At 40.3% G+C, this 19,606-nt stretch overlaps 1 protein-coding gene across 2 annotated transcripts; it reads left to right on the forward strand.

The window, feature by feature from the left end:
* The first annotated feature begins 159 nt into the window (after positions 1-159).
* usp36 (ubiquitin specific peptidase 36) lies at positions 160-16,134 on the forward strand. Of its 2 annotated transcripts, none has more exons than XM_044015752.1 (20): positions 160-271; positions 3,712-3,977; positions 4,148-4,369; positions 5,676-5,786; positions 7,454-7,556; positions 7,653-7,720; positions 8,140-8,210; positions 8,325-8,407; positions 8,542-8,653; positions 8,755-8,895; positions 9,527-9,627; positions 9,736-9,874; positions 9,996-10,355; positions 10,708-10,932; positions 11,374-11,498; positions 11,602-12,297; positions 12,653-12,864; positions 13,040-13,231; positions 13,335-13,450; positions 14,109-16,134. In XM_044015752.1, the coding sequence occupies exons 2-20, from the start codon at positions 3,725-3,727 to the stop codon at positions 14,238-14,240; spliced, it is 3,462 nt and encodes a 1,153-aa protein (XP_043871687.1). In that variant the 5' UTR covers positions 160-271; positions 3,712-3,724; the 3' UTR covers positions 14,241-16,134. The 2 variants fall into 2 exon arrangements, with proteins under 2 accessions (XP_043871687.1, XP_043871689.1); XM_044015754.1 differs by having other exon boundaries at positions 12,656-12,864.
* Positions 16,135-19,606: the final 3,472 nt, after the last annotated feature.

Here is a 19,606-nt window from a genome sequence, read left to right on the forward strand (position 1 = left end):
TTTACTCGTCGGTCATATCAATGGTAAACACATCTCTGGCTGCAAGTCACGTGTGCTTCTTTCCCGACAGAGGTGCGTTAGTTCACGCGCTGATTGGTTGGTTATGGTAGCGAGGGCGGGACCTACTCCCTGGTTGGTGCTTCATCGCTGTCTGTCATTTTCGGCGCCGCCCTCTGTTAATGCAGCATGGGCGATAATACCAGACCCGAGAGTTACAGCTGAAGAAGCAGAGCTAACTCACTGTTCACGATTTTGGTCGACTGAGCGAAAGGTGAGCGAACAAACTCCGCGTGGAAATACGTGTCACGTGTACGCGTGAATGTCTATGATGACGGGGGCGATTATTGAACAAAAGCAGGTACGATGCGGCTGTTGTGAGGAAATGTTAGCCACTCGGACTCTGAGATGCTAACCCACATTGCAGCATTGAGCCAGGATGGAGGATCTCGCCACGTTAAGTTAGCTTGCAGGTTATATTGCCTCTGCTGTTGTCAAGCGCCAAAATGGCAAACTATGACATTACACGTAGTAGCAACAGCAGCAGAAAATGATTTCATGTATATCGAGGTAGTGGCGACGTCTTAACTCTGCACTTCAAACCCTTGAGTTCGATGTTAGCGGTGGCGAAGATTAGCCACCTAGCATGTATGCTATGGCGACTAGCCTCGAACAGTTGGGACCAGCTGGTGTGGAAGAGGCTGCGACTCCGCGACCGTGTGTCGTTCAAAACGGTTGTGTCTAACCAAGATATGTGAAAACTAGCGAAAACAGGAAGCCAACTCGTAAAATTACTCATAGCGACGGAGGGATTTTTGAAGTGACAGCATAACGGTGCTGCCTTCAGGTGCTCCCCCTAAAGTCCATCGTTCGCATTTTCCTTTCCACGAGTGATTTGATTATCATATAAATAAAGCATCACGCTGCGGGAGAAGTCTTTGCTCTTTGGCTGCTGACGTGGTCAAGTAACATCAGTGTCAACAAAACAGTTTAGAATGTATGTCATTCTCATCGGTTTCATTTGTTCCTGTGTCTAAAAATGACCACGACTCGGTTCACGTGTAATGAATCAATGTTTTTTGAGGTCCTGGAGATCATCACTTGTCCCCCACTTTGTCGTCCAGGTGTAATTTATCTGTCTGTAATGATCCGGAGTTGATGTGTAATTTTCATCGACAATATGTTGCTTGATTAATCGATTATTAATACATTTCTAAATGGTCAACTATTTAATTAAAATTGTCCGATATTAGACCATCTCAGCTTAAATGTGAATATTCTCTGGTGTTATTGTGTAATTTGACAAATAAATCATTAAAACCTGTATATTTTGGTTTGTGGATAAAAGAAGATGTGAGATTATTGTCATTTTGAGGTCTGGGAAATATTTTTTGGACCAAATAAATATCCATGGAGAAAATAACCAATAGATTAGTTGATTATGGAACAATTGTTCGTTGCAGCTTTTATTATTATGATATTACTAACTGTGACTTACTCAAAGCCTAAGAGAATTCTTAAAGCAGTTTCCATGCACATCCAACAACACAAACATCCAAGATATTAAGTTATTAACTGTCACATCAATTATTTGTTGGCTATTTGGTCCAGCTCAAGGTGCATCAATTTTTCGTATTAGACTTTTATACAGTGTTAGTTAGGAACTTGCATTTGAATTTAATCTTCTCCCAAAGGCTTATTTGAGATGAGATTTGAGAAGTGCAATGCAGTGCAGACACAAAATCCAGATTGTGGCGCTATACCACAAGTGCTTTTCAGTAAATGTTTATTTTACTGCAATTTGTATGCATTTGTTGTTGTTATAATTAATGTTTTAATTCATTTTTATCAGATCAAGAAAAAAATAGTTTAAAAGATAAATCTTACATATGTCGACCATCAGCTGCCCTAAATTGTACATTGAAAAAATGGTGGTCTTGCTCTGCTGCTGCTATGTTGAGTTGAAAGGCAGATAAATTGTGACCCTTAACCTACAATACATGGGCTACAATATATAGTTGAGAGGAGTTGAAATCTGCAGCCAGCTGTATGTGTGCAGCAGTTGAGATATTTTATATACAAATGCATTTTGAAATGAGCATAATGATATGATAATCCTATCAAAAACCTGTGTTGTGCTAAATACATCAACATAGCTGCCGGGTGTAGCAGTTAGCTGTGATGCTGTGAGCTTTGTGTTCATAGTTGTCTCAGTATCAGCATCACATGAAGGTCAGCGTGCCCTTGTGCATATAATGCATGTTCAGCCCTCTCTCTCTCTCTCTCTCTCTCTCTCTCCCTCTCTCTCCCCTCCCTCCCTCCCTCCCTCTCCTCGTAACATCACTTCACACTCGGATGAACACATGGTACTCCATGCTTATGGTGTTTTACATGTGGTACTGTGACATCTACATGATGTAACACTTTTACGAGTGTTTGTTGTGTTGGGGGGACGCCTCGACTACATCCTGATTAAACCAAGGCAAAGGGGGACTGAATGAAGCCTCAGTCAGTACTGAAAATATTTTGCTAACCTGCTGCCTTTTGTTGAAAATCACACATCAGAAGTCATTTATTGGGCTGACTCTTGCACAGGGTTGCTGTGGAAATGTGCTCACACTATTATCTATATTTAAATGGCCCTTTCAGTACTCTCAATTCCATTAGGTTTAAAGGGATAACACACAGCCAGTGCAAATATTGCCAGTGAATTCTCTTTTTCATCTTGTATAACAAAACATGCCACATACAGAATAAAGATAACAATGGAAATGCTGTTGCCTTTCAATCAATAGAATATGTGTAAGAATTTATCTTGGCAGATGGTAACAGCTGCTCACACCTAATGTGCTCTAAATGTTCAGCCTCTCCAATCTTACATGTACCCCTCCATCCGTTCCCCATGTTTGCTGTCTTACATAACGGAACAGCTGCCAAGACCCAGCTGGCTCCTCAGATGCACTTGAAGCTTTTGTGGAGCCATGTCAGGATATGTGGCCTGGAGAGGTACCAACTGAGACACAAGCAGATGTTGGTGGTAATAGGCACTTAGTTGAGGGATTAATTCAATATTTATTTGATCGAAAGTAGGTGTACCTCTTCACCTTTTATGTTTAGACACAGTCTTAGTACTGTGAGTAGAGGTCGACCAATATGGGTTTTTCAATAGGCAATGGCCATCTTTAGAAATATCATAAATAACAAATGATACACAGAATGTATTAACTCACATTCACTCATGATCTGTCTCTCCAATTTGTGTTTCATCTCCACATATTTTAAATAAAAATGTATGAACTACATGTTTATTATAAGGGTAATGAAAAACTAAAAGTTTTTGGATAAAGAAAAGTGTTGGTGCAAGTTTTTGACAACAAAATGTATTTGTTGTAAACTTATATAAATAATAATTGACCAGTTATTTGAATAAGAATCCCCAGACCTTCAATGTGAGACTTTTCCCTTTTTTTGTCTTTCATGTGGTCTGTCCTAAATAATAAGTAAAGGCTTAAAAAATCCCCCAAAATACATTTTGAAAAACTTGCAGATTATTAACAAGGGCAAAAAAAAACTTGAACTGTGAGGTGTTGGGTGATATGTGAGCATGGTTTTGATTCCATTGGGGAAATAGGGGGGTGATGTGTTGCCTTATGTGAAATGACAGTAGTGGACAATGGTTTACAATAGTGACACCCAGTCTTTCTTCCTCTGCAGTGATGGTCCAACAATGCCGATAGTGGATAAACTCAAGGAGGCGTTAAAACCGGGCCGAAAGGAAACCGGAGATGAGGGTGACCTCAACAAATTGTTGGCTTCTTCTGCCAAGAAGGTTCTTTTGCAGAAGATAGAGTTCGAGCCAGCTAGCAAAGGTTTCTCTTATCAACTGGACAGCTTAAAGAACAAGTATGTGATCCTCAATCCAAGGAATGAGGGTGCCACAGGCCAAAAGGCCACAGAGCCCCCCCAGATTAAGAGGCAAGGTAAGCTCTTAAAACAAACTGTAAATTTGCAGGGGTTTATGTGTCTGACTTTACCCCCAATTTTGCCCTTTGTGCTTTGGTTTTGACCCTAAAAGCTCACATCCCATGTTCTTTTCTTTTTTTTTTCTTTTTTTTTTACACATGTTGCATAACTGACTACACTTTTACAGTCTCGGAGAACTTTGTTGGGGGTCAGAGCGATGGGATCCCAGCACCACAGAAGATGCTCTTCCAAGGGAACAAGCTTACTCTCAAATGGGAGCGTGTCTACAGGGTGGGAGCCGGCCTCCACAACCTTGGAAACACCTGCTTCCTCAACTCCACCGTGCAGTGTCTCACATACACCCCACCACTTGCCAACTACTTACTCTCAAAGGAGCATAGCCGAGCCTGTAAGTACCTGACTCGTATTCTTTAGTGCTTCCAGTCTCACAGCACTTAGTGTCCCACAAATTTTAATTTATACTAATGTTAGAACAGTGTTTGTAGTTAAAAAAAGAAGACTGTTACTCAATGAGCATATATATGTGCAAGATATTATCTATACGCATACATGCAGACGTGTGTGGCTAATTGATGCCAAAGCAGTTGAAGAAGAAAAAGAAGCTGCTTCAATTTGTTCATGTTCTGGTTTTGACATGTTCAAGCTATGATCATTTTTGATATAGAAATACGAAAACCTAAAAGTACCTTTTCAGTTTTACAGGTGCCTGCTAAGTATATAAAGGTAACATATTTTTCGTCCACTTATCAAAACTTGTTATTTTGTTCATATGATGAGGGGCAAAATATTCTCAACAAAAGTCCAAGGCTTAGGTTTTAGTATTTGTCAGTGAAAATTGTATGGATTTTGGAATTGAAGAGGGAATAGAATGTTTTAAACAGACACTTTTTTTGTTCTTTTATTTATTTATTTATTATTTCTGGTGCAACAAGACCCTGTACAACCGGCTACCTTACAGCAATTGAGGTGCTTCTACAGCAGCCACTGCTCCGAATGTGTTTGAGACAATAGATTGTAAGGAGATTAAGAAGAAAACAAAACAAGCTGGTGATCAGAGCCAATATCTGAGTCCTTTGGGTTTATTACAAATACTACATATACTCAAACCAGTATTTGTTTGTTATATGATGTAAATTTTTCTCATACCACAAGACCGGTTTTTGGAAAATGGAATGGTAGCTAGGTAGGTAGAGCACCTAGAATGTGTGTAGTTATGGTAACAGACACCCACAAAACTCCGGCGCTCTGTCTTTCACTGGAGAACTTGCACGTTTAAAAAATAAAAAATAAAAAATAAAAATACAGTGAAACCGTATTGATAGTTTGAAAAATACAGTGATATAAATGTGTGTAAATAGTGCCCAGCACTAATGTCAGCTTTCACCTTAAAACTGAGGGGTGTCTGAAATCTGTGTAAATATATAACATTATATGATCAGCATGACTTTACATGTGGGAATGTAAGATTGATTAATTTTTAATGTTATCAAATATGTTTTACTGTAATTTATAAAAATAAATGATTAATTATTGTGGGTATTTTGCTTCTGTATTCTCAGTAATTGAACTGAATACTGAACCTACTTGGAGGAGGAGTGCACTGGAACACAAATAGATTTTTCTCAGTGTTTCTATTACCCATGTACTTTCATTCGCATGTGACAGATTCTTTTATGATGTTGTCTGTGTTTCAGGTCATCAGTCTGGCTTTTGTATGATCTGTATCATGCAGAACCATATCATCCAAGCTTTTGCCAACACAGGCAATGCCATCAAGCCTGTCTCCTTCATCAGAGATCTGAAAAGTAAGAATTTGATCGTCTCTCTAACGCTGATTGTTTATGAGCAATATGTGCTTTGTGTAGAGCCTCAGTGTAGGATTTGCCACCTTTTTTCGGGGTGTTGATTATTTCCAGAGGCACACTATCCCATATGACAACAGCCAGTAACTGTAATACTTAAATAGAGTGGGGAAGCTGCAGTGTATGAATGAGCACCATGTAGAGAGCAGGCATGAGATGAGTGTTAAACATTGACATGGTTAGGTAATGTGTGATAGTCTCTCAGGAGTCCTCCCAACCTGCCTGCTACTTCCTCGTGTGTTACCGCAACCAAGTCTCCTCCTCCTGCACCTCTTTTCTTTCTGGTGCTTTGTCCCTCCCTCCCCCTTCCCTCCCCAATGCCCTTTCTGTCTCCTTGTGACTGCAGGCAGCTGAGAGGATCAGCTTTAGCACAAAAATGTAACCCCCCTTTGTAAAGCGTGACTTACAAACACATTGTATGTCTTTTGATATTGTAATTTCCCTCTATATTAATGTAGTCGGTGGCCAAATTAGAAATGTGCCACCCCAGCTAGAACAATGTAAAAGCATGCGCTGTAAATTTGACATCTGTGCTCAGCACGTCCGCCGAATAAATAAAATTACAGTGCGATGTCATCACATAAAAATTGAAAGAGCTTACTGCAACTGATGTTGTAATCCTAGGGTAACTCACAAAGTAAAACCCCTTACACTCCAGTTTACTGTCAGCGGACTCCAGATCTTCAGGATGTTGTTCTCCTCCTCCACAAGAGAAGGGCCTTGAACTGGTCATTAGTGCGAGGTGTCTTGCTCCATTTTCCCACTCAGTGTAGACTCATCGTCATAAATCTGCAGGGATGCTCTGCCGGGAATGTGGTGATGACCACATTATAATTCTCCCACTTCATACTTTCCCCCTTTTCTCCATTAGGAAATAACAGTGGGGGTTCAGCGCTACATTAGCTCTAATGCAAGACTTTTAGATGAGACGTCAATCTGCAGAAGTCACTAAGTGACTTTGAGCTTTTTATTAGCTCATTATTGAAGTGCTTGTCTGAGTTGCATGAATGGTACCAACATTAGGGGCCAACTGGAAATACCCATTAAAGAGTAGTCTTTGAATGTGTACAGTAACTGATTATTGCTTTATGAATGTTCCTGAATGCCGTGCGTAAATATCTTTTAATTGCTGAAATCCCATTATAACCTGTTACTCTAAAATATTCAAGTATGATCTGTTTTTAGACTTAAAGTAAACTGCCAGCCAGTCATAACTGTGTGGCTCCTTCTTCACTCTTACATCGTGGCTCATAAATTGAATAAACTTGGTTTATTGTGCCTTTTATTGTGTTTTGCAGAAATGTAATTGTAGATAATAAATAACCGTTAGCGGAACAAAGATTAAGTAAGGGTACTGCCTCTTTGTTGTCTGTATTATCTGCAATGTCACACTTGAGCAGGCAATGGTTGGATTTAATGTAATGATCATTGGCCTCTGCAGTAAATAATACACATCCCCTGATTCTCCACTGAACCCCCTGCAGTTATCATTATCTGCCTGTTATTGACACATAAACATGAGTATTTGTCACAACGCTTTAAGTTTTCAAACCTCTTCATGTTGAAAACCTGGAAATGGCACTAAGCTGAAAATCCACTGTCATTCATAGAAATTGCCCGACATTTTCGCTTCGGAAGTCAGGAGGATGCTCATGAGTTTTTGCGGTACACCATCGATGCCATGCAGAAAGCCTGTCTCAATGGCTACCCAAAGTAAGACTTTTTAAATTGTTGTCTTCTCAGTGTTATGTCTGTGTGGTTTGAATATTGTTTTCATATTTTGTTTCTTAATTTACTCTCTGCCTATAGGCTCGACAGACAGACCCAGGCCACTACACTGGTTCACCAGATCTTTGGAGGTTACCTCAGGTCAAGAGGTATTGACTCTTTTTCCCTTTCTTTTACAGATACTGCACAGTTTCATACACGTTCACATTTACTATCACATTCACATTTCCTATCCGAGTCTAAAATCGGTTTCAGGTTAATTTCTTTACTTTTTCATTTAATATTTTATTCTGTCCAAATGAAAATGATCATAAGTTAAGCCTAAATTGCAGTTATATTTATGAAGAATGATGCAATATTTTCATTGCAGGTATTTTCCCGAACATTCAATCTGATAGTCAGAGGCAGTTGTTGATCATTTTGTGTTTACAGGACGTTTAGCAGAAGCCTGTGTGAAATATTACAGTCATCAATGTGAGCCAGTTGCACAAACGGACTTTTATTGCTTATAGACTTGTACAAGTGTCAGATTTTTGTTATTCATCATAATTTTATTTTTGTCTTTCAGTGAAATGCTCTATTTGCAAAAGTGTGTCTGACACATATGACCCATACCTGGATATTGCCGTGGAGATTCGAGTACGTAGAACAAGACAAGATCTGTTATTTCCATAAAAAACATTGTGTGTGTTGTATGTCACTGTTTCTCTAGACGTCATTAGTGCTGACCAGATTTCTCCTCTTGTCTTTCAGCAAGCAGCAAATATTGTGCGAGCCTTGGAGCTGTTTGTTAAACCTGATGTGTTGAGTGGAGAGAATGCCTACATGTGTGCTAAGTGAGTGCCACCTTTACCGAGTAGATGAACAGGACATCTAGAATACTTTTCAATATGTAGTCATTTGTTCACAATAGACATAATTTTCTATGACGTACTATAACTGTTTCTTTCTTTTTTTTCCCCCTCTGCAGGTGCAAAAAGAAAGTGCCAGCAACCAAGCGCTTCACAGTCCATCGGACATCCAATGTACTGACCCTGTCACTGAAGAGGTTTGCTAACTTCAGCGGTGGCAAAATAACAAAGGTTAACAGAGTTTTCCACACACTTAACTGTTTGAGAGTGCTCTAATTTCTCAGTGCATTTAACCTTTCCTCCTGTTTTTCCTTCCTTTTTTTTCCCCCCAGGATGTTGGGTACCCAGAATTTCTGAACATCCGGCCCTACATGTCTCAGAGCTCAGGTGATCCGGTTATGTATGGCCTCTATGCTGTTCTAGTGCACTCTGGATACAGCTGTCATGCTGGCCACTACTACTGCTATGTCAAAGTAAGGATGCACTTTTTTATTTTTAGATACACTCCCTTTTGTTTTGCAGAAACATAAAAAAAGGAATAATGGCAAAGTAACAATCCACTTTTTTGAACTGCTATTCAAGAGCTTCATTAATTTATTAGTAGTATTTAGATGTTGCTTCAGCATTTCAGTCTATTATGTGACTTCAGTTGCATTAATTAACATCCTAGATGCATTAAATTTAATGTCAACTAATGCTGTAACTCTCCGGTAAATCTTTGTTGCGTTCAAGCAGTTCTGCCCGTTCCTTCGTTTTCTATCGTGTTATCCTCCTCATGACGGTCACACAGGCTGCTGCAGCCAGTCCCAGCTGATTAGTTCTGCTAGTTAATGTGCAAAATTGGCAGTGTTCTAAGTTGGCAAGTTGTATTATAAATGTGGGTTACTTACGTAAACTGCACAACTAAATCTGAAAATGAACATGCTGTTAGCAACTGTGGTGAGATCTAATGACTCGGGCTGTTTTAATGTCTCTAAAATCTTTCTCTGCTATTGATATGACTGCCCACTTGACACTTTTTTAATAGTCCAGCTTTCACCTTTCAGAATGTAAAGGAGATGATGGGCCTTGTGTGATCTTTATTATAAATCTTTTTTTTCTTAGGCCAGCAACGGACAATGGTACCAAATGAACGATTCAATGGTGCACTCAAGTAACATTAAAGTGGTCTTAAACCAGCAGGCGTACGTGCTGTTTTACCTGAGGTAAGACTGGAGTCGTGCAGGAGATCAAAGAAGATGTTGTCTGTTCCTCTTGGACATATCATTTAATAAAGCGGTGTGTGTGTGTGTGTGTGTGTGTGTGTTTCATAGGATCCCTGAAACCAAGAAGAATGCAGACGGACACAGCATCAAACAGGGACTGTTGCATCAGGGCAAGAACAGCGCATCATCTGAACAGATAAAGAGGTCCAACTTGAATGGGCCTCTCTCCTCCCCACAGATCACAAAGGTATAAGATGTTTGAATGTATACATTTTGTGAAATGGTATGTTATGTGCTCCAGTTTTACAGCGTGTAAACATTCTGGCAGAAAATACAATTTTTAGTACAACTTCACCACCTTCTTACAGAAACTTGAGCCTGCACAACTGCGTAAGATCCAGTCTGTGGACGGTGGTTTGGGCCTGCCAATTTCCAGGAATGGTGTGAACACTCAACCACAACCCAGACATAACTGGTCGTCCTCCTCCAGTGGCCCACTGAAACTCCCGGGTGGACCCACGGTCATCGAGGAACCTTTCAAGAAGCTGAAGAAGCCTTCTCCACAGAGCCAAGCGCAGTCCCGTAGCAGTACACCAACCCCATCCAATAACGGGGTTGGTAGAACTGAGGGAGACAAAAAGCAAGGTGGTGAGGGCAGAGGCATCGCTGCATCTACCTCATTTAAGTCTTTGTCTGACTCGTCCTCTGCCGACACCACAGAGTCAAAGGTACGTAAGCCAAAATGTTTCCATCTTTCTTTTTGCCTTAATGACCCATATTTTTTTTACGTCGCTAATGTCATTCTTACAGCTTGGTGTTTATTTGTAGCCTACATTGAAAAGTTAATGCATGACAAAAATACTGTTGTATACCAACTAAATATTGCTGTAATATGGACTATACTGAACCATCATTTTAAATTATATATTGCAGTTTTATTTATTTTCTAGTCATCTGTACAAAATGTGGCACAGCCTTTTGTGTCTGAAATACGCAAACGTATCACAGCCATTTCAGGCCTCACATGGACGCACAAAAGCATAACCGCAGACTGTCCCTGTGGCCTTTGTTTTCCGCCAGGAATCTGCGTCTCCCAAGAGTGCGCCAGTAGGAGAGATGCCCTCCACCCCTCGCAAAGGATCCAATGGCCTGGCTTCTCCAGCCAAGAGTGTGGAGCGCTCTCAGAGCACAGAGGAGACGAAGACGGCGAAAATAAAAACCCCAGCCCTCGGCAACATCACATCTGAAACCACCAGCACCATGTCACCTCCACCTGCCAAGAAACTGGCCCTGTCGGCCAAGAAGGTGAACTTCATTCCCATCCACAGCAGCACCGCTGCCTGTCTTTGTACAAGCTCATGATACTTTGGTTTCCTGTTGCTCCCACTCCACACTGCAATCCCAAATATGACCATTGATTTCAATTAGCAGTTTAATTAAGGCAAGTACACATTTTGTAGTTTATTTTCTGCTGTATGTTAACGTGTTGTATCTCCAGTGTATGTGTCTAATCAACCACACAGTAGCACTTGTTTAGAGTCTGTCTTCTTTTTCCTTAAGTTTATTTTTTCTAACCATTTCTAATTCTTCTCTGCCATACCCTTTCCTCCTTGTTTTCCTCCCTTCATCTTTTCACGCCATATATTTAATCGCCCCTTTCCTTATTCGATTCTCTTCCTTATTTTTGTTACATTCATGGCTATTTTCTTTAGACCACCAAGTTTTTATTTATGTCGATAACTGCAGGCTCGCAACTGGAGTCCGAGCAGCATTGATGCTCTGCCCCGTTTGTCATGCCAGCTGTCCAGTGACACCACACATCAAAATCAGCTTAATCCCCTCACCTCTGCCTCAACCTCTCACACTCACAGGTATGACATGTGAGCCCTAAATCACATAGGTCATTCAGTTTGTACATACTAATTGACCGTGGAGGTGTTTTTATCAACATGTTATCTTTTATCCACTCCCTAGAGCTGGTCCATTCCATTCCCCCAAAGTCCAGTCATCACGTTTTGCCCACTCAAGTGGGTCCTTCAATCAGCAGAGCCCTCAGAAACAATCCCCTCTCTCCACACTGCAAAAACCAAACTCCAGCCTTTCTCTCCAAACCAATGGCCTTCACAGTCCCAGCCCAAAGAGCCCCAAGTCTTCCAACAACCTCATCTCCATGGTCCAAGAGCCAGACCTCAGCAGCCCTTTGACTCTAAATGTCATCAAAAAGAAGAAGAAGAAAAAGAAGCGACGCCATTCTGAAGTGGAAGGTGACACACAACCAGCCACGTGCCCCGATGCCGGGATAACGGCGGACCTCGAGGAATCGGTGAGTGAAAAGAAGCACAAGAAGAAAAAGAAAAAGCGGAATAGGGAGACTGACGATGAAGAGAAGGTGAAGGAGCGGGAGGGTGTCCCATCTCATTTGGACACATCAAAGCAGCAGCAGGAGGAGGACTGGTGTCAAGGCGGCATGTGGAGTCTATCATCCAATCCAGCAGCAGAACAGTCTAAGCAAAAGCCTCAATTAGCTTCCACTACTCCAACAGAGTGTGAGTCAAATCATAATGAAGAGGGAAGAGACCCTTTGTTGTTGAAGAGGAAGAAGAAGAAAAAGAAGAAGCAACCGGTGGAGGCTCTACAGTGCACAACCTCGGCATGTTCTGCAACAGAAAGGTAAGTTACACATGTAAACGTCCATTCATCGTCTTTTACTTCTTCGATTTGAAGTTCATAAACCAGAGCACAATGTTTCTGAAACAACCAACTCAAAACTGACTCAATATAGCCATCACATGCAATAATACATATACATACATACATACAAAAAGGGAAATTAAAGAAATGTCCCATGTTTCGCAGTGTTTGTAAATGACCTGACGTCTAGCATTTTTTCTAGAAGAAATGGTTACATTTGCTCCACCCTCTGAATAGTTGAAGTCAAGTTCAGATAACGCGTCTCATTCCAGCTCTGAGCGCACTCGTACAAAAATGCTCATTAACTCTGTAAAATTAAATTTTTCCCCCACAGCAGTTCTGAGACGAAGGCTGCGGTTGTTCAGAATGATTCGGGAGATACAAACATTTTGAAAAAGAAATTAAAGATGAAGAAGAAGAGGCTAAAAGAAGATGTGGGACAGTGGGACGAGAGCAGACGAAGTCCCGGTGGGCAGAATGATGATTGTGAAACGGGGGAGCCCCCTGCAAAAAAGAGCGCCATGGAGAACGGCAAACAAAGTGCAGGTATGTGATGTGGACCTGCATGCACAGACAGAAAACCAACTTGTGGTCTTGTTGCCATGCCACACACAATCACCTTGGCCTTGCAGCCTTTTCATTTCAGTGGTTTACAAAAAAAAAATAGTCTGGCTCATTCTTTGTCTACATTAAAAAAAAAAGATTGTTTTTTCATATCCAGCTAAAGTGGTTGTGTGGGACAGCCAAGTCAAGGATGGCTACAAGCGCAGCCAGGCTCCAGCAACTGATGCAAGCACTTTAGGAGACAACACCCCGACTCCTGCTGTGTCTGTAGCCTGGGATGGAAAAAAGACGAGTGGTGTGGTAGAGGAGCTGCTCAGGAACGCCACAGACAAGGCTTACGGAGCCAACGGTGAGACTTGGTGTCTGTGCACATTCAAATCTGTGTTGTTTCATGTAACTTGTGTTGATGGATGGGTTTATATTGTGTGTGTGTGTGTGTGTGTCATATCTAGTCCTCAGCTGGGATGGAGAGGTGTCTGCAATCAGTAAAGATGCCATTGAAGACATCCGCCATGCAAAGAGGGACACTGTGATAGATGAGTGGGATGAAGACTTTGACAGGGGAAAGGTGAGGATTTAAAATCAAATCAACATGATGACAAAAAAATAAGATACAACTTCTCATTTGCGCTTTTCCAATATACAGTTGTAGTGTGACGTTTTGCTTTTCCGTTTTTCCGGGAGAGTACCTTTTATTACCTGCTCTGCCAAGGTTTCGGGTGAGCTGAGCCGAGGGCGACGACCAACACGGGAATCAAACTGAACAATGAACTGTAGATCAGTTAAGACTTAAAAAGAATCCTGAAAACAACAACATTTAGCAGGGACATGTCTAACATTTCAATATTTAAGAAAGAGCAGTCTGGCGTGTTTAGCGACAGCCCTGCTGAAAGCCGGCGATTGTGCGCCACATCACAACCCGTTCAGCCATATTTTAGTTTAGTTGTAGTTCAGTGACTGTGTCAGACAGCGTCTGGTCATGCAGGAAGTACTGAACTGGTCTTTTTAATGAGCCAGTTAATGATTCAGTTCACTGAAAGCAACTGCTTTGAGGAGGTACTGTGAAGTAATGGAAAACGACGTGCCTGATACCCAAACTGCGTAGAGTTGAGCCGAGTAATGCTAGAACTGTAACTGGGAAAAGCGCCAATGGTCTCATTGCCCATTCTTCCCACTCTCCAACCTCTCCTCTTTTCTTTTTTTTTTCTTTTTGTCTTAATGCACAGGTGAAGAAAATTAAAAATTACAAAAGAGAAAGTTGGAGGAGTGGCAGCAGCATCTTTCAGAAGATCCAAGACCGGAAGAACAAGTGGTCTGTAACACCGGGAGGGAAGAGAGTTTTTGGCATCCGTCGCTGAGAGTTGCTGATGAGGTCGTGCAAACTGGAAATTGAGACAAAACTGTATACCAAACTTAACAAACTTCACAGCCCTTTTCTCCTTTTTTTTTTTTTTTTTTTTTTTTTTTTTTTTTTTTTTTTAAACAAATCAAATTATTTTAACTTTTTTAATCTCCACTTCAGACCTTTTTTCAAGAATAGGTATGAGCCAAAAGCAGGACAACAGTTTTACACCACTTTAGTGTCAAATTTAAATTATCCATCCCTTTTTAATCCAAAAGTGGCAGTAAGTGGCAGTCGTGGCACTTTTTAATTCATTCAGTATTTGACAGAAAACATGAATTACTGTTTGTTGACGTCCTCTGAGCTAATATAAATGATGATAATACTGTATATGAGAAACAAAATCTGCAAATCCAAAACAGTAATTGAAGCCTTTACACACACACTCTGCGCTTCATAATCCACATTGAAAGTGATCTTTTTTTTTTTTTTGAAAACCTGCGCCTAAAATTGGACTAAATTACAATGATCTAAGCCAGTATATAATAAAACTATAATTATTTTTTATGTTATACCTTTTATCTTTTTTTCGTGGTTTGTTTCTCAGGACCAAGTTTTGCCCACGTGTTGGTGAAATTTGGGTTTAAAATAGTCTAATGTTTAAGAAAGTATAATGCAGCAAATGTTTTGGTTTTATCTTGGTTATGTACTTGACAATTTATTCAGACTTAATGCGGATACATTTATGACCACGAATTTGTGTTCATACAGTTTGTATAAACATTATGGCTGTTTGTGGACACAACACATTAGTGCAATCCCAGGGAAGAAGTGGTTGTGGTTGTATGAGGAAATGGGACAAGATCACTTATTTTTTTGCTGTACTATCTATCCGACTGTAACTCATCTCCTCAATCCAAACTTCAGAAATCGGTGTAAGGGGTTTTAAACTTTCTATTCTCTGTACCGACCCTCACCACAAACACTTCTTTACCAACGTACTCAAATAAAAAGGGTTACATTTTATACTTCAGGCACTGTGTTGAAATGGGACTGCCACATGCTAATTATTTACTTTCTCCTGTCTCTTATATGTCTATGCAATTTTCTGATGCTCACGCCGGTCACCTACAAACTGGGCTAGGACTCAGGAATCAGTCATCCTGTATCCCACCTTCATCAGACACACACACACACACCCCTCCATTTCATATCATGGACCACCATGTTGCATCCTGTACATCCTGTAGAAAGTCTTTTTATACAAAGTATTTCAGATGTGGAAACCATAGGATCACCTCGCACCTCTCCAGGCACAAATGTATAGAGAAACTTAATGACATAAACAAAGCTAGCTTTGCCAGTGTAGAAGACTGTACAGTCCATCTTGTGCTACCGGTTTCCCTTCCCAATGCTGTAAAGATTTGCCCTTTGCATTTCTTTTCATTCTAGAGATGTTGCCTTGAATTGGCTATTTAAAAAAACAGTTTAGAATTTAATGTTATAAATATAGAATTTAAAGAAGAAAAGACAGATCTTTAATGTGCTACTAATACGTGGATCACTTGGTGGGTGTTCACTTGGGGAATTTATCTGAAGACGCGTGTGTTCGGTTGTGTAAACGAGAGTTTGTCTTGTTCTCATGCAAGAACGTCCCTATGTCACTGTAGTGTGTACAGTAAGTGAGAGTCTATGGCTGTCTAATTTCCGTAGGACGCGTTTGTAGGATGTGACTCTGGAACCGACTCAGAGGAGCAATTGCCAGTGTGAATGGAGGTTCACATGTTTGCATCGATGGTTCTCTATTTTGCACCACCTTTTCTGACCAAGGAGGAGACCTTTCATAATGAAAGTGGCTCTTACCCATACTAGTTAACTATGAAGGTGCAATAAAGTTGTGACTTTTGCGAGCTCATTGTGCATTTTTCATTTTTATGTTTTTGCTCTCTATTAATATCCCTACCAACACTCAACGTTCAAAGATGGCTCTCCTGAGATTAGTTACAACCGAACCAAAAACTAATGTTTACGTAACGCTCCCTCCCGGGTAAGGTAGGAACTTAATGTTCCCTAAATGTTGAGGGAACCAAAAACTTTCTCCTGTGGTTGCACCATGGTTTCCACACAATGTTCTCATTTGGTTGTATTTTGGTTATTTTTTACAACTAAAATAGAATGCATGCATAACAAAGTTATTAATGCAGAGGTGTCAAACTGGCGGCCAATCAATTACATGTTAGCCATCACTGAATATCATGTTATAATGAAAACATGAACCATGACCTCTTTGTTTAACACAGTGTGAATATAGACAGAATAAAATAAAAACTAAACACAGCATTTTTTTATAATAGTAAATTGTTTTGATTGACACATTAAGTGTATAACATTACATTACACATATATTGTGTATATATAAGCCTGTTTGTTGTTTTAATTAGTGAATGTTATTCACTTAATTTTAGATTTATTTCTCTGTTTTTGAAATTAAGAGATTTATTTTGCATCAAAAATATGTTATTATTGCGAAGTAATACACAATTCCATATCACGACAAGCACTTTTACTTTGAAATTCTGTCAAATATATTTATTTCAATATCATCCTGGAATATTGACATAATTTTAAGCTCCTATTGCATTGACCAGACTAGACGCTCCTTGGCTCCAGGTCGTTTGAGTTTGACACCCCTGCGTTTATGGGTTTGTATTGCGGGGGCACTGGAATAAGGTTTTTGGGTCATCCTGATTTGTAACATTGAAATCGTGTTTGTTTATATGCTTCAAATCTAAGTGGAAGAAGGTTCATTTTATTTATTCAAAATAATAATAATAAGTGCTCCCACGGGTGTAGTATGTGAAATGCTGTTCCTTAGACCATAAAAAGCTACTCTTCTGCACCTCCTGTCCAACCTGACGACTAACTTTTAGGGAAAACTGTATCTGCTATCTCTCGTCATGTAGAACTGATGCTATTTTTTCAGCTATCCAAATATATATATATATATACATATATAGGCCTATATGTTAAAATGTTTTTTTTTTTCTGTAAATGCTATTGCAAGTTTTTAAGCACAAACAGTGGAAGTCAGCTGAATAATATAGTTTCCCTCTAGTAAACAGAAATAAATAATACAATTAAAAAGAAAAAAAAAAAAAGTTGGCTGATGAGGATAAGTTAGGACCTGACGTCACATGCAGGGGTGGGCGGGGCCAACATGTGCGCCGGCTTCCCCTGGCTGAGTCTCATTGGCCAGACAGCACCTATAGCTCTCAGCACAGCTCGGCTCCGCACAGCTCAACACAGCAGCAGCAACAGCAGCAGCGGCAGCAGCACGCACACTATCCTGAAGTGGTGCCGCAGCGCAACAACTTAAAAGAGTGAGCTTGGCCGTGAAGGGGGGAGCATGTTATTAAGTAGAAGACTGGGAGGAAAGTGAGCGTAGAGAGCGAAGAAGAAGAGCGACGAGAAAGAGGAAGCAGGAAGAAACTGCGGCAGTAGCAGCATCAGGACCACCAGGATGGAGGGGGAGAATTATGGTTGGTCGTCATCCCACATATTCAGCATGAGATGTATAGACGTAGCAGAATAAATGTGCTTTGTTTGTTTATTTATTTAATTAATCAACATAATCGTCTACACTTCCTGTAGTGTTTGCTGCGTTCTGCTGAGCATGTCAACACATGTGTGTAATTCAGGGGGAGTGTAAACAGTGCAGACTACATTATGTCACAGTTATTTCACCATGTGTTTCATATAGCACCTCCACAAACAACATTTTTTTTTGTTTTTTTTTATCCTTCAAAACCACTTTAAAAACAGGTGGCCTCTGTCAGCTATAAAAGATATAAAAAGAGCTGTGTGATGAATTATTAAGCATCATTCTGCAGCTATGACAGCACAGTGGCCAAACTGGACAATTCCACCCATGGCACGCTGTCATTAACTCAGAAAACAGAGACAGGAAAAGTTCCTGCTCTTACCGTAATAATGGACATGATCCAAGCTGATGTATTCATACCACACAGTATGACATTAAAAGTATGACTCCACTTGGACCTGCCCTCATTGCTATAATGAATCATCTTTAATGCCGTGACATCACGACAGCCTGTAAGGTGACCATCCCTAATGATTTCAGGCAGCGGTGAGTGATCTGATAAGAGTCTTCAGTTCAATTATTTAGCACTTTGGCTTTTCTTTTTCTGTGAGCTTACATGTATCTCAAAATAGAAACACATACCAGCAATGGCCTCATTGCAAGATTTCAGCTGATGTCCTGTCAGAAGAAGAGACGCCTCCCAGTGCATTATGTTGTAAAACAAACAAAGTTATACTCTCATCTAAAGTGAAATACACCTACATATACCTGCCTATATGGGGCTGAACAGTTCTGAGTAAATATCTAATTGCGATTAATTTGACAGGAATAGCAAGAGGGAATGCACATTATTCTCATTTTCATTAGAAAAACACATTTAAAAGAATTGTGACATTTGTGCAGATCTGCAAAAGCCAAAGATTTGTCACGATTCACATACTAATATAAAGCAGTGGCGTCTCTGTTGGACTTTTGACCAAATTGGACATACTCAGTTGTCCAAAACTGCTAGTGTTTCCTCTCTCTGTCCCACCGCTGAATGATGATCGTGTTAATATGCAGTGCTGTCAGTATTCTCCTTCTCCCATTTGCAATCTTGCTGAACGCTCTGTCGTTGATTATGTAATTTTCTCTTAAAGTGTGAGAGGGGACACGTTCAAGCTCCCAGGCTCATAGAATTCATCCACTGTTATATGTAATATTTGACTCTGGCTCACTTTGTTTATATGGCTATTTCCTCATAGCCATATTTTCTTCTTTTGATTTATTATTAATATAGACTGTACTCCAAGAACCAGGCCACCAAGAAGTGTTATATTAGTACAGAGACTGAGTGGCAGTGCATGTGTTGGATAATCTGTATTTTTTAATTTTTTAAATCCTAACCACATGTGCACTGAACATTTAAAACTGGATTAATATAGTCTTCCTTCTGCAGCATGTTCCTGTGATGTTGCCAGGTATTGGCGCCTGAAATCTTCACATTTTTCCAGGTGTAACTCTTGTTTCAAGACTCACATCAAAGGCTTTTGACCTGCAGAGTTTGAACTCTCAATGTTTTTTTTTCATCTTTTCCCTGCTGCACATTTGCCATCTACATGCACATGTACGTGCAGCTCAGCTCTTCTCCTCTTTGCATATTGAAATGCACTCGCACAGAGGAAACCATAGGCGTGGTGCACGACAGCGGCAGGTACATGTGGTTTCTGAGGCGACGGGGTGTCGTTTCTCCTCTCAGTCTGACCCCTCCTTCTTGTGATTGACACGTGAAAAGCTGTATT

The sequence above is a fragment of the Solea senegalensis genome, unplaced genomic scaffold (genome assembly GCF_019176455.1).
Source record: "Solea senegalensis isolate Sse05_10M unplaced genomic scaffold, IFAPA_SoseM_1 scf7180000013837, whole genome shotgun sequence".
In the NCBI taxonomy this organism is placed as follows: Eukaryota; Metazoa; Chordata; class Actinopteri; order Pleuronectiformes; family Soleidae; genus Solea; species Solea senegalensis.

Coding starts and splice junctions, on each gene's coding strand:
- usp36 (XM_044015752.1), top strand. CDS start 3,725: ATGCCGATAGTGGATAAACTCAAGGAGGCGTTAAAACCGGGCCGAAAG. Junction 7,721..8,139: donor AGGTTACCTCAGGTCAAGAG/GTATTGACTCTT, acceptor TTTGTCTTTCAG/TGAAATGCTCTATTTGCAAA. Junction 11,499..11,601: donor TCAACCTCTCACACTCACAG/GTATGACATGTG, acceptor TCCACTCCCTAG/AGCTGGTCCATTCCATTCCC.